This window comes from Phyllostomus discolor, chromosome 1 (genome assembly GCF_004126475.2).
Source record: "Phyllostomus discolor isolate MPI-MPIP mPhyDis1 chromosome 1, mPhyDis1.pri.v3, whole genome shotgun sequence".
Lineage (NCBI taxonomy): Eukaryota > Metazoa > Chordata > Mammalia > Chiroptera > Phyllostomidae > Phyllostomus > Phyllostomus discolor.
Window position 1 is genome coordinate 168,436,398 of NC_040903.2, and position 15,128 is coordinate 168,451,525.

The 15,128-nt window shown below is 38.3% G+C and overlaps 1 protein-coding gene across 1 annotated transcript in view; it reads right to left on the minus strand.

The window, feature by feature from the left end:
- ALDH1A2 (aldehyde dehydrogenase 1 family member A2) overlaps nucleotides 1-15,128 on the minus strand; it is a 100,048-nt gene that overhangs the window by 31,608 nt on the left and 53,312 nt on the right. The window contains exons 5-7 of the mRNA XM_028507468.2: nucleotides 10,505-10,566; nucleotides 8,348-8,476; nucleotides 8,107-8,220 (exon numbers count right to left, since the gene is read on the minus strand). Of these exons, the coding sequence (XP_028363269.1) occupies nucleotides 8,107-8,220; nucleotides 8,348-8,476; nucleotides 10,505-10,566 (305 nt within the window). The remainder of the gene's footprint in view (nucleotides 1-8,106; nucleotides 8,221-8,347; nucleotides 8,477-10,504; nucleotides 10,567-15,128) is intronic.

Below are 15,128 nucleotides of genomic sequence, written 5' to 3' on the forward strand. Positions count from 1 at the left end.
AAAAGAAGGACAACAATGAATTTAAAAACAAAAAACAACCAGACTGACAGAAAATGAATTGTATGGAAGTCTGACAACCAAGGAAATATTCATCTAGACTGGGAGGAGGGGCAGAGATGGGCAGCCAGGTGGAGAGGACACAAGGCAAGACAGCTGATGGTGGACCCAGTGAGGTGGTGGATTGCAGACTGGGTGGTCCTAAATTCGTGTGCAGATAAACTGGGAGAAACAACTGAGGAGCGAGACAGACCACACAACCCAGGGTTCCAGCATGGGGAAATAAAGTCTCAAACCTCTGACTGAAAACACCTCTGTGAGGGTTGAGGTGGCAGCGGGTGGCAAACTCCCAGCCCCACAGGAGAGTTCGTTGGAGAGACCCACAAGGTCCTAGAACATACACAAACCTGGGAATCAGCACCAGAAGGGCCCAATTTGCTTGTGGGTAGTGAGGGAAGTGATTGAAAACCAACAGAGAGCTTAGCAAGCAGCACTGTTCCTTCACAGACCCCTCCCCCACATACAGCATCACAGCATGGTGACCTGGATTGCCCCGACCTGGTGAACACCTAAGGCTCCGCCCCTTATCAGTAACAGACACTGGAGGAAGAGCAAGAATTGAAAACTTATGTGAAAAAACAGCGAAGGAAAACTTCCCCGATCTGGCAAAGGAAATAGACTTCCAGGAAGTCTAGGAGGCTCAGAGAATCCCAAAGAAATTGGATCCAAGGAAAGACTCATCAAGGCACATCATAATTACATTACCCAAGGTTAAAGATAAGGAGAGAATCTTAAAAGCAGCAAGAGAAAAGGAGACAGTTACCTACAAAGGAGTTCCCATAAGATTATCGGCTTATTTCTGATGAAAAGAAACCTTACAGGCAGTAAGGGGTTGGAAAGAAAGTATTCCAATTCATGAAAGGCAAGGACCTACATCCAAGATTGCTCTATCCAGCAAAGCTATCATTTAGAATGGAAGGGCAGATAAAGTGCTTCCCAGATAAGGTCAAGTTAAAGGAGTTCATCATCACCCAGCCCTTCTTATATGAAATGTTAAATGTTAAATGTTTATCTAAGAAAAAGAAGATAAAAATATGAACAGGAAAATGACAACAAACAGCTATTACCAACTGAATCTAAAAAAAAACCCCAAAACAAACTAAGCAAACAACTAGAACAGGAACAGAATCACTGAAATGGAGATCACATGTACAGTTATCAGCAGGGGAGAGAGGGGGAAAAGGTACAGAGAATAAGTAGCAGAAATGGTAGGTAAGAAATAGATAAGGGGAGGTTAAGAACAGTATAGGAAATGTAGAAGCCAAAGAACTTATATTTACGACCCATGGACATGAACCAAAGAGGGGGAATGCAGGTGGGAGTGGATGTGCAGGGCAGACTGGAATAAAAGGGGGGAATGGAAAAACTGTAATAGCATAATCAATAAAATATATTTAAAAAACAAACAAAAACAGAAACCTGAATAATTCCCAGAGCTTATACAGAGCTGGGAGACATTTGAGTTCTGACCAGCAGGAATGGAAAACACCTTGTTGAACACTGGGACCATTCAGTAGAAACACTGGAAGGATCTCAATTTACTAATCTTAGTAAATTTTGGAGTGTTAGTAAAAGATAAACTAGTCCTAACAAAGTTTAAAATTAGGTGTCATATAGGTCAAGTTGTACTTAGCCACATGTTAAGGGAGAAAAACCTTAGCACCCTTTAAAGAATAACAACAAAACTGATATGCAGTCAAGATGGAAGCAATAGGTAGACACACTTTGCCTCCTTGCACAACCATAGAAAGAGTTACAACTAGACTTCAAAACAAATTAACACCCAGAACCATCAGAAAATTAATGTGTATATAAGTCCAAAAACCAAGGATTTAAAGAAGTCACATTCATCCAGATGGGTAGGAGGGGCGGAGTAGTGGAGATGGGCAGAGAGGTGTGGAGACATGGTTGTGGAGGCAGAACAGATAATCCCACATTCATGTGTGGTGAATAAAAATTGGGAGGGATACCTTGGGAACAAGTGATTCCAGCCCCAGGCCAGACTGCACAGCCTAGGGTTCCAGTGCTGGGAAGATAAATCCCCATAGCTTATGGCTGTAAAAACTAGTGGGGTGGGGCAGGGGAAGACTGCTAGATTTTCAGGAGACTTAGCTTGAAGGAGCCAACACAGACTTAGAACATACTCAAACTTATCTACTCTGGGACTAACCACTAAGACAACAGCTGGAAGTGTACCAGTCACATACACAGAGTGGGTGAAGTAACTAGAAATGGGGTAAGTGCTGGGCAAACCTCCAGACACCAGGCAGCAGTCTTGTCCCCTGTCTGAGCCTTCCCCACACACAGAGCCTCAAAGCAGTGAATCCGGTTGCCCCACTCTGGTGATTACCTAATTCTCTGCCCCACACAATTTGCAGGTACCTTTTCTATTGTAGGCCACACTACTAAGACAGGGGGTCAAAGCAGGTCTACCTAATACACAGAAACAAACACAGGGAGTCTGCCAAATTGAGGAGACAAAGAAATATGATTTAAATGAAAGAACAGAACAAAACCCCAGAAAAATAGCTAAATGAAATGAAGATAGCCAACTATCAGATGCAGAGTTCAAAACACTGGTGGATCAGGAAGCTCAAAGAACTCATTGAGTATGGCAACAACAAAAAGGAAGAAATGAAGGTTACACAAAATGAAATAAAGAAAAATCTACAGAGAACCATCAATGGAGAGGATGAAGCCAGAATTCAAATTAACAATTTGGAACATAAGGAAGAAATAAGCATTCAACCAGAACAGCAAGAAGAAAAAAGAATGCAAAAAAACAAGTACAGTACCAACATCTGAATAACAGGGATGCCAGAAGGAGAAGAGGAAGAGCAAGAAACTGAAAAGTTATTTGAAAAAATAATGAAAAAAAAAACCCTGCCTAATTTGGCAAAGTAAATGGGCATACAAGTCCAGGAAGCACAGAGTCCCAAACAAGTTGGATCCAAAGAGGACCACACCAGGACACATTATAATTAAAATGCTAAAGTTAATGATAAAGAGAAAATCTTAAAAGGAGCAAGAGAAAAGCAGATAGTTACCTACAAACAAGTTCCCATAAGACTATCAGCTGATTTCTCAAAAGAAAATTTGCAGGCAAAAAGTACTGGCAAGAAGTGTTCACATGATGAAAAGCAAGGACCTGCAATCTAGATTACTCTATTCAGCAAAGCTATCATTTAGAATGGGGGGGTGGGGAGATAAAGTGCTTCCCAGACAAGGTAAAGCTAAAGGAGTTCATCATCATCAAGTCTTTATTATATGAAATGTAAATGGACTTATTAAAGAAAAAGAAGAAGATCAAAAACTATGAACATTAAAATGGCAACAAATTTGCACCTATCGACAACTGAATCTAAGAAAACAAACTAAGCAAACAACCAGAACAGGAACAGAATCATAGATATGGAGATCATCTGGAGGGTTATCAGCAGGGAGGGGGGCGGGAGAGAATGGGGGGAAAGGTACAGTGATTAAAAAGCATAATTGGGTAGGTTCAAAATAGACAGAAGGATGTTAAGAATAGTATAGGAAGTGGAAAAGCCAAATAACCTGCATGCATGACCCAAGGACATGAACTAAGAGAGGGGATTGCTGGTGGAAAGGGGGTACCAGGAGGAAAGGAGCTAAGGGGGAAAAATTGGGACAACCATAATAGCATAATCAATAAAATATATTTTTAAAAAAGAATAACAGCCCTGGCTGGCATAGCTCAGTGGATTGAGCATGGGCTGCGAACCAAAGCATCACAGGTTCAATTCCCAGTCAGGGCACATGCCTGGGTTGCAGGCCACGGCCCCTGGCAACCACACATTGATGTTTCTCTCTCTCTCTCTTTCTCCCTCCCTTCCCTCTCTAAAAATAAATAAATAAAATCTTAAAAAAAAGAATAACAAAATCCACATGTTCAACAATGTAACTGCTATAATGTACACGAAAGAAAGAATATATATATGAAGAAAATAATGGTCAAAGTTTTCCAAATTTGATGAAAACTATTAACTCATATATCCGCCTATAAACGCACAGCTTCAAGAATTTTCAATGAATCTCAATTAGTAAAAAGCAAACAAAAAAACCCAAAATTTCACAGAATCATATTATAATGAAATTGTTGAAAACCAGTAAAATAGAATATCTTAAAAGCAACCAGAGAACAAACTTTATGTAGTGTAAAACAAAGATAAGAATGCTAACTTTTCACTAGAAATAGTGTAAGTAAAAAAAAAAAAAGAACCCAGAATGACAAGTAGAAAAAAAATCAAGATAGGATATTTAAATACAACCATGTCAATAATTCATTAATATTAAACAACCCAAAATGGACAGAGAAGTGTCATATTGTATGATTCCATTTATATGAAATTGTAGAATGGGCAAAATTAATACAAAGAAGCGCTAGTTGCCTGGGACCAAGGGTGTTAGCCACAAAGAGACATGAGAAATCTTTTTAGGTTATGGAAAAATTCTGTATCTTGATCTGAGTGATGGTTACATTAGTGTATACATTTGGTACTTAAATGGGTGCATGTTTTGTATGTAAATCAAACTTCAAAAAAGTATTTTTAAAAGTTAAAAATATATATTAAATGTCAAAACAGAGTTTTGAACCCAAGCAGCCTGGAAACAAATGTTGTGTTCTTAATGATTCACTATGCCTGCTATGTCTTGTCGGGCCTGAAAAGCAAGGTCATCTATTCAATTAAATTTCCAATACATGATATTGTGACTTCAAAAAAAGGCACTCACTTTTTAGATTGAAATATCCTTGGACAAAAAAGTTAAATGCCTAGAATTTAATTTGTCCAGATATGCACAAGGCCATGAAGTGATGAAGACAACAAGACAAACTAGAGTTACACCATGTTCTTAAGTGAGGAGTCGATCTTGTAGAGAAAGCACTTACCCTCAGCTCAATACAGATAGGTAATGCAACACCAATCCAAATTCCAATGCAGATGTTTTTGGAAGAAAAGGTGTTTAGAAAATGGATTTGAAATTTTATCTGAAAGAATGGGCATGAAGAGCCAAAAGGTTCTGAAAAACCAAATAGCAAGGTATCTTGCCTACCACATTGCAACACATCTTTTAAAAACTAGTAATTAAAGCAAGTAAAGCAATCTGGCACCAGTGAAAGAATAGACAGATAAAATTCTGAGTCTCAAAACAGAAATATGTGCATATGGAAACTTATCATGTAAGGTTAGTGTTTTATTCAAATGAGCTGCAAAGGGATACATCATTTAATATATGATGTGGAAAGAACTGAACACTCATTTAAAAAAATAAACTTAGGCCTCATCTTTCATTTTCATTAAAACAAATTCCAACCAGATTAAAGATTTAAACAAAAACAAAAGCATAAAGGTACTGAAAGAAAATGTTAAGGACCATTTGTATAATCTTGAAGAGATTTCTTTAAAGATGATAGAAAACCCAGAAGCCATTAAGAGAAAGACTTGTGCATGACAAATCTATTTTTTTACAAAAATTAGAAAGCAGAGAACAAACTGGGAATATTTGCAAATTATAAAACAAAAAGAAGATTGACATACCTAATACATAAAGAGAGTGTAAAAACAAAACCATCACTCTAATGCATTCTTGGCGGTAAGCAAGTTAATATATAACTATCTGTTTTTCAACATGTGTGTGCATGCACGCACGTGCGTATCTGGATCTCCAAGAATTTTTATTTCAATAGTCTGTGTAATAGGGGAAAACAATGAAAAAAATATGAAGTTTACATGAATGAGGACTGAACTATGACCCACTGATGCAAGAGTATTCCATTCAGCTATTAAAAAGAAAGAAGGTTATCTATAGAGACTGACATACAAAGTTTGATAACTCAATTTATATATTACGATCTCATTTTTATTAGAGAATATTATACAGTCCAAGCCTCTCAACTGATTCAAGCAGGACCACTGGTTGGTTAATGGAAAAAAAGTTGAAGTATGGGAAGATACTTTAAGTACTTCATTTTAGTTTTAAAAATATATACATTCATTCTCCCATCTTTGGATAGAGGACCAAGGTCTTTCCTTTAATTATGGGTCCACCTGTCCTTTCTGATTAAACCATACCCTTAGAATAGTGTTTAAGATTTCTGGTTTCAGTTTCTTTAGAATGGAGTGAGGACTTAAAAACATTTGCAAAGCAATCCAGGTGCATGCTCTAACTAGATTTATATTTTTTATCCAGCCTTTCACAATTGCCTTGCTCGCTCTCCATTGACTGTAGTTTTTCTTAGCATCTAGCCCTTAGCAAATCTTTTCAAAGCATTAGACTTAGTTTAAATAGGAACAATAATTCTCTTTTATGCTCACATTTATATGTTTCATTGAAATTTCCAAAGCAGTACTACTAAAATAAAAGATTTGGAAACAAGCAAGTTAACTCTTGACAAACATAAAGCATAATAATCTGTAACTATAAATTAACACTCATGTTTATTAATCTCTTATGAAATATTTTAACATGAGCCATGTTAACTAAATATTATTAATTGTGTATACTCAAGTCCCTAGACCTGTGCTGTCCAAGACAGAACACTTGAAAGTTGAAATGGGAATTGAGATGTGCTATAAATGTAAAATGTGTACCAGCTTTTGAAAACTTCATATTGAAAAAAGAATGCAAATGCTGGGATGATTTTTATATTGACCATAATTTGAAATGATAATATGGAAATGCCAAATTAAATAAAATATGTTGCTAATATTAATTCACTTAAATTTTTTAATGTGCCTAATAGCCAACTATAAATTACAAATGTTGCTTTCACTATATTTCTATTAGGCAGCACTGTTCTAGACCTGTGGACAGCCTTTGTTCCTGACGATGGCATCTGTGAAGTTCTACTTGACCAAGTGGTTTAGATTCTCTTTTTTTATCACCTGTGTTCCCTCAACCCAAGACGTGTTGGATAGCATTTTGTGAGAAATCTCTCTACTCGGACTTGTGGCTCCGTGTCACGGATCAGTAAACTATGGCTCAGGGGCTAATGTCGGCCTGCTGCCTATTAGTATAGCCCACAAGTTAAGAACAGTTTTTGTGTTTTTAAATGGTTGGGGGAAAAAAAGAAGATTATTATTTTTGTGAGGCATAAAAATTACATGAAATTCAAATTTCAGTGTCTTTCCAAAAAGCTTTCTGAGCCTGTGGCCATGCACAGTTCATGCAATACCTATGGCTACTTGGTGTCACAGGGGTGTAGGTGAATAGCTGCTTCAGAGACCATGTTGCCTGCAAAATCTACATTATTTATTACCTGACCTTACAGAGAAAAGCTTGCTGACCATGCCTTTATATCATCCCTTATGACCCATGTGCATAGTTAGCTGTCAGTTGCTTCTGTAGGATCTGGTGGAAATAAATAGAAGGAGAACTTCCCATTTTCACCCCTACCAGAGATTAGTTTAATTTCCAGCTCCTTAACTTGCTTCTGCCATACTGTTCTTGATTCAAGAAAGTGTTCAGAGGCCCAGTCACTGGGAAAGTCTCTTCTGAAATAGTATTTATAATTTGTTTTTACCTCTGTGTTCCTTTTATTTCAAAAGATAGTCGAGTTTTGTTTATTTTTCTGGGACAGGTTTTACACAGATGGAATCATAAGAGAGATAGGACCTGGCTGGCATAGCTCAGTGGATTGAGCGCAGGCTGCGAACCAAGCATCACAGGTTCGATTCCCAGTCAGGGCACATGCCTAGGTTGCAGGCCATGGCCGCCAGCAACCACACATTGATGTTTCTCTCTCTCTCTCTTCCTCTCTCTCCCTCTCCTCCCTCTCTAAAAATAAATAAATAAAATCTTAAAAAAAGAGAGAGAGATAGGAGACCCATGGCATCAGTGGTCAATGTGGGCCTTGACTCTGAGATTCGCCAGTGTTCTAGCTATGACACCAATGCTGCCCTCTGAGGGCTTGAGTGTTCACTGATCTTTCGGTGTCCAGCCTCTGAGTAACATTTTCAGTTTTCCTTTAAACTCTCTACCCATCTGCAGACCTGTTCCTCAACCCACAGTTTCCCAGGTACCTACCTCAGTAGACCCTGTGAATGCAATCTTGTCTATGCCAATGTGAGAAGCTATTGCTGCCCCAGCCGTTGGCCCATATCCTGGCAAAATATTGATGACTCCTGGTGGAAAGCCAGCCTAACAAAACAGAATTGGAGGAAACGTGGCTTGTGAGAGGTGAAGAAGCACATTAAATCAGATCTGCTCCAGTGGGCCCCAACCACACGGGGAGTGGGGGGTCACTCCTGAAGGCGGTTTCTCTTACCTCCTTGATGAGGGCTCCCATGTAGAGTGCGCTGAGTGGTGTTTGCTCTGCTGGTTTAATAACTACTGTATTGCCACAGCACAGAGCTGGAGCAATTTTCCAGGCAAACATCAGCAGGGGGAAGTTCCACTGAAAGGAAAAACTCAAAGTTGATAGATGGAAAAATATCCTCCACTACTTTGTTTTCAAGCTGTGACTTCTCAGATTTCTCAGACTAGTCCTCAACATAAATCTTGTCCCACCACAAAGTGTAGATGTTTGGATTTTTAAATTACTTCATTAAGAATAAAATAGGACTGACCTTGAAAATCCAAATTACTATATTCCAACTACCAAGCAAAAGAAATCACACGATGAAAAGGGAGTATTTGTTTTTTCTTTGTTTTGTTTTAGTTTTTCATTGCTGTTATTTTATATGTTTTTAAAACTAGACTTCGGTTCCAGTAAGATCTTGTGTTTGAAAACTTTTTCTTGCCTTGGTAATTTTTATACCAGGAATTTCAGACTGATATGGAAGCTCTTCAGTGTGAAAGAACTAGAAGAGAAAATTCTAGTTGTAAATTATATTTGTTAATGCACATAATTTGTCATGGTAATCCCTTTTCTTTACCTACACGAATTATCACAAAAACATGATTATAAAATAAAGTGTATCCTTATTTTTTGAGTATGCAGAAATTTTAGTTTGCTTCCTTCTTACTACAAAAATAAGCTAATGGACACTAAAATAATACATGTGAGTATTTGAATTTGGGGCTAAAACTGACTTAAACTAATTTTTAAAAGGGTATTAAGCTGGTATTGTCATACTCACAGGCATGAACCTCAAGACTATCAGGTGTCGTTGATAATTTCATTAAGAAAGAAAACAGAAATCTTGGTCCCCTGGCTTCAGCCCCTGACCACAATGTGTTTCTGCCTGAAGCATCTCAGCTGCCATCCTTGAAAGATTCTCACTGGCCCTGGCAAGCTTGCAAAAATATACAAGTGTCTTGCCTTCACCAAACACCCAATTTCTTTTCCCCTTAGTTGTTTATAAACTTGGGAGTCCACAGTGATGTTTTAATTCCATCTACAGTATATAAATCTTGGAGTGCGGTAACTGAGCTGGAGCTGGTTGACAAGCAGCTCTCATCCTGTCAGTGAAAGCTGCAGCTCCCCGAGTCTGGGAAGGGCAAGAAGAGCAGGTTTCAGTTCCTGCAATTAAGGTGACAGACCTCACCCCTGCTCTGATCCAAGTGGGGTTTCTCTGGGTGGTGTGGGGGCAGAAGAACTTAAACCAAACCACTCATTTTCCATTTTCACTCTCTAATAAATTTTACAGTAACCCAGAGTCTGTAGATCCTGAAAAGAACATCAATACCTCCCAAAAATCTTTGGCCCCCAAAGCCAAAGATTATCTTAACTCATTCTCCTATATTTTGAAAAAAAAAAAAAGAAAACTTCTTGTCTATAGTGTAAGAATTTAGTTTGAGCCTCCCCTGAAATCCCTGCCAGAACGATTAGCTAGTACTCTTGGAAGATTTGATGATATTTTGTATAGTGCCAAGGCTGTGTATGGGGGGAAGAGAGAGAGAGAGAGAGAGAAGACAATGTTTAATGTTCCAATCTAAACACTAAGCACTACATCTATTTCCCTTTACAAGACACACAACAGCCCGGCATGGTTTCAATTATGACCATGACGTTAATGGTACTGCTGTGTCTTCTGTAGAGTCTTCTATCTAGATTCTTGTGAAAAGAAACAGTGGGAAAGAATGAGATTAAAAGACCATATAAAACAATATGCCTGGAAAGATGGTGAGTCACAGTTTTAAAAAATAAACAAGCAAATATAACAAAGCATTAATTTTCCATAAGCCAAATGGACATCCATAACCAAGGGCAGGTTATTAATACATTGGGCTTGGCTTTGCTTATTTTAATCATGAGAATTCCATGACTTGAGAACTCAACTCCTGGTAACGGAGCTGAAACCCTATTAACCTGTTCAAATAAGCATTTGCAGGGAGGCTGTTAAAGATATGTCAACAACATGAGCTCAGTTTTTTCCCCCCAGTAATGGAAAACACACATCGCTGAGATCCATGTTTTATGTATCTTTAAGAGAACTGGCTCAAATGAAAATAAATATGAGACCCAAGGAGATACACTCACTGGGATGATCTGTCCACACACTCCAATGGGTTCATGTCTTGTAAAGGTAAAATAGTCTCCATCTGAAAGAAATGAGCATGGTCACTACCAGAGAATTCAGACTGGAAGAAAAAAATGCAGAGATAGAACTTGGGTGGCAGCAAAAAAAAAAACAAAAAACCCAGAAATAAAGTTGAAAACACATCCTACTCAACCACGTACAAAAGCTGGTAGAAGAGCTATTACTTGGCATAAAATATCTCCAGATATGGCTCCCAGACACCCAGAGTATTAACCTCTTCAGGCAAAATGAAGGACAGGTTTTTGATGACACTGGAAGCCATCCTGGGGAGGGAGTGGGTATGTGGGGGAGCTGGAAACTGGAAAATACCCATTACTAAATGTTATGATACTTACATGCAGAACAGTTATTTGATTTAAAAACTGACATACCTCAAAAATTTAAATAACTTTCTAAAGTATTAAAAAATTAAGTAAAATACTAGTGAGTCAAGTTAAAATTCTATGCAACTGGAAAAGGTGAGGAGTAAAAGTGGATCTATTCATAGCTCAGTCTAGGTGTCAAATGCATTTCCTGGAGGAACTAGGCATATGCTGGCCTATTTCAAGAAGGCAAAAGTCCACTTCAAAGCACATTCCAACAATAACCCAAAGCCTCTACCCTCAAATGAGCCATGGAAATGAGGATGATTTAATAACCTTGTTTTCCTTATAGGAACAAAAAGCAACTAAAATAATTATCCAGGAAAACCAAACCAAACTATTCCTTAGGAAAATGTCATTATGTTTATCTGAATTATTTTAAATGTCTGATTGAAATAACCAAAGAAAGAATGGCTCATTTTTATCACAGGGCCTTTCATTTCTGGTCCTGGGCAAAGTCTTTGTTTTTCCCCAATTGCCAACCTTTTGGCCCTGCCACTGATATTTATTGTCTCTCTCAAAAGCCTCCCCTCTGGGAAAGCGAAGATGCTGAGCTAATGCTCATGAAGAGCATTACTTTTAGGGACAGGTAAGGCTACAGGTGGGGGCAGAGTGTGCGGGCTGGAGAAAGAGAAATGATCGCCTCGCAACACACTTGAATCACTAATATTATCAAACAAAATTGTTTTAAATTCAAAATTATACTCTTTAAAATAATTAAATTTTTCTCTCTTTCTCCTGAACCTCTTCCCAGAATTAATAGCTAGCTACCTTACTGGTGCATTGTTTCAAAAAACTTTTTTTTTCACATACAAGTATATGTAGCATCCTTTTATTCCCCCTCCCCTTTTTAATACAAATGGCATCATATTATTCACAGTCTCCCATATTTTGTTTTTTCCCCATTTTTTTCATGTAAATCTAACATATTTAACTGCTGAATGTTATTCCACTGGCTCAATAATGGTAGTACTTATAAAATATCCTGAAGGACACAGAAATTGATTTCAGTTTAGGCTATTATAAATAATGCTGTAAACACTATCATTATATATCTTAGTTTTGTGTGCAGACAACTCCAGAATTTTCACAGATGTCATTCTTTACAATAACGTCAGTTATTGCCCTTCTTCAATTTATAAATCTCCATAAAGGTTGTTTTTTTAAAAAAATACCTTTTTAATACCTTTTAATGTTTCAGGTTGTATTTTTCAGTAGACATAAATGTGATGTCAGGCTCTTCTTCCAGGGAAGGTTTTCCATGAGAAGCAATAACACCAACCAATAAGCTAAAGAGTTTTATTTCCAAGGAAATCCTTCCCAACTAAACTAGAACTTGGTTAAGATGATGGATTCAGGTAGATAATCACAGACCATAAAAATCAGACTAAGCCCTGGCTGGTGTGGCTCAGTGGACTGAGTGTGGGCTGTTGAACCAAAGGGTGGCCAGTTCAATTCCCAGTCAGGGCACATGCCTGGGTTGTGGGCCAGGTCCCCAAAAGAGGACGTGCAAGAGGCAACCACACATTGATAATTCTCTCCCTCTTTCTCCTTCCCTTCCCCTCTCTCTAAAAATAAAGAGATAAAATCTTTTTAAAAATCAGAGTAAAATGTCAAATTGGAGTACAAATAGGCTAAGAAAAATGGGAATATGAACTGAAGAACAACACAAGTGCTTATTCTAGCAGCGCATGTGGGACGCTGGAGTGGCTGAGAAAATTCACGAGGCACTTGCACACGCACAGCATGGCGAATCATGAAGCACTTCCCTCCTTTACATGCGAAGTGCTTAAGAATTTAGTTGCATTATTTATATATCGTTTTGAAAGTTTTGAAGAAACAATAGAAGAAAATGTGTAGGCAAAATCTCAAAAAACTGACTTCACAAGGAACTAAACTCAACTCCATAACTATGTCCCAAAAGAAACTGAGTTACGGGGAATAAAAATTTTCCTGAGTAAACTGTTCACAGAGAAAGGAACTAAAGAATCTACTATCCCTACAGTTCCTCTAAGTAGTTAATAAAGAAGTGCAGGGTATTGTGGTGCTTCAATTCCTTCCAACAGAGCACTGAGTGCAAGATAAAGAAAGGGCCTAGACCTTGAATTTGATCTTTCTCATCTGGTCAGTACAAGAAGATTCTGGACACCGCGGTCTGATCTTGGGTGCCTGGCAAACACAAGAGCTGTGTCTTCTGCATGCACTCTTGTCCAGGGCTAAAGGCACCTCAAAGGTCCTTCACAGCTGCTATGGCCCCACTCCAAATCCCACCAAACTTCTAAACTAAAGTTACCCATAGACAAATCACTTAAGGGCCATCTTTATAATTTCTGCTATATCCAAGTATAACTTACTCTATTACTTACTTAATAATTTTTAAATCAATTCATCTTTTAAAAATATGAAAATGGCTACATGATAGTCTCACCTTAAAGAAAATCTATGAAACAACTGATTTCATGAGTTAGCAACATTTTCTCCTAATTTCTTCAAACCTATGATTAAAATAATAAATGTTCACCACTTTATTATATACAGTCATCTTGCATGGCACCAGTGCCATGTGGTACACTCTAGTGTGTGTCTCAAATTTAAATGTGTACACAGAGCACCCAGAAGTCTTGTTACAATGCAGAGTCTGAATCAGTAAGTCTGGGATGAGCCCCAACACTTCACATTTCTACAAGTTCCCAGGTGATGCTGGTGCTTCTGATCCACAGATCACACTGCGTCGTGAGGTTCAAAGGAACCAAGAGGCTAAAGGAGAATCCACAGGTATCGCAATGACTGACAGTCACTTTATAGTAGCTGACTTCATTTCTACTTATTTATTTTTTGCCTACTAATTTGCCTGAAAGGGGTTTGAAGTGTAGGAGAACCTGATTAATGTTTTTAACACTTTTAAAATATCCAAAATTTATAAAGAACTTACAAAACTCAACACCAAAAAAAAAATCCAATTTAAAAATGGGCAAAGGACCTGAATAGACACTTACCCAAAAACCACATACAGATAGCCAATAGACATATGAAAAGATGCTCAACGTCACTAATCATCAGGGAAATGTAAATTAAAGCCACATTGAGATATCACCTCACACCTATCAGAATGGCTACTATCAATAAATCAACAAGACTAGTGAAGATGTGGAGAAAGAGGAACCTTTGTACACTGTTGGTGGGAATGCAGATTAGGGCATCCACTGTGGAAGGCAGTATGGAGATACCTCAAAAACTTAAAAATGAATCTGCTTTTTGATGCAGCGAACCCACTTCAGGGAATATGAGGTCTGTCCAGAAGATATCCAGCCACGCAGTATGAAAAATATTGATATTCATTGAAGAAGATACCAGAAACCTTGTACATAGGACAATGACACTTCAGTGTCCTTCGAAGCAGGCCCCTTGGGACCTGACAGTTCTCCAGTCACCATCAACCACCGCATCATATTTTCCTGAATCTCATCAATGGTCTGAAATCTCTCTCCTTTCAAAGGTGATTTTAGTTTTGGGAAAAGCCAGAAGTCATAGGACACCAAATCTAGGCTGCAAAGGGGCTGAGTCACCTGGGTGATATGATGTTTTGCCAAAAAACTCTGCACGGGATATGATACACGAGTGGGCCCACTGTTGTGATGAAGCTGCCAATCACCAGTTGCCCATAGCTGTGGCCTTCTGAATTATCTGAATAGTTTCCACAGAGGAATGTTCAAGCTTAACACAAAATGTGATGCAGATTTGTTGCTCTACTCAGTCATTTTGAATGCCATGGCCACACAGTACACATGCTCATGCAACAGCATCTACCACCCCCACTGACTAGTACAGTGAAGTGGTCATTGTTCATGCATACACACTCCAGTCCACTCTCCTTGGCTGTCAAGTTACCTCAATGTCACACAAACTGTTCTCATTATGTTATTAATAATGGCTGGGCTTTTTCTGGATAGACCTTGTATATCCGCAAAAACCTAAAACACTAATTTGAAAGAACATAAGCACCCCTATGTTCATTACAGCATTATTTACAATCACCAAGAGATGGAAGCAGCCCAAGTGTCCATCATGAGATGAGTGGATAAAACAACTATGGGACATTCACACAATGTAATACCACTCAACTGTAAAAAAGAAAAAATTTTACCCTTTGCGACAGCATGGATGGAGCTAGAGAACATTATGCTGACTGAAATAAGCCTGT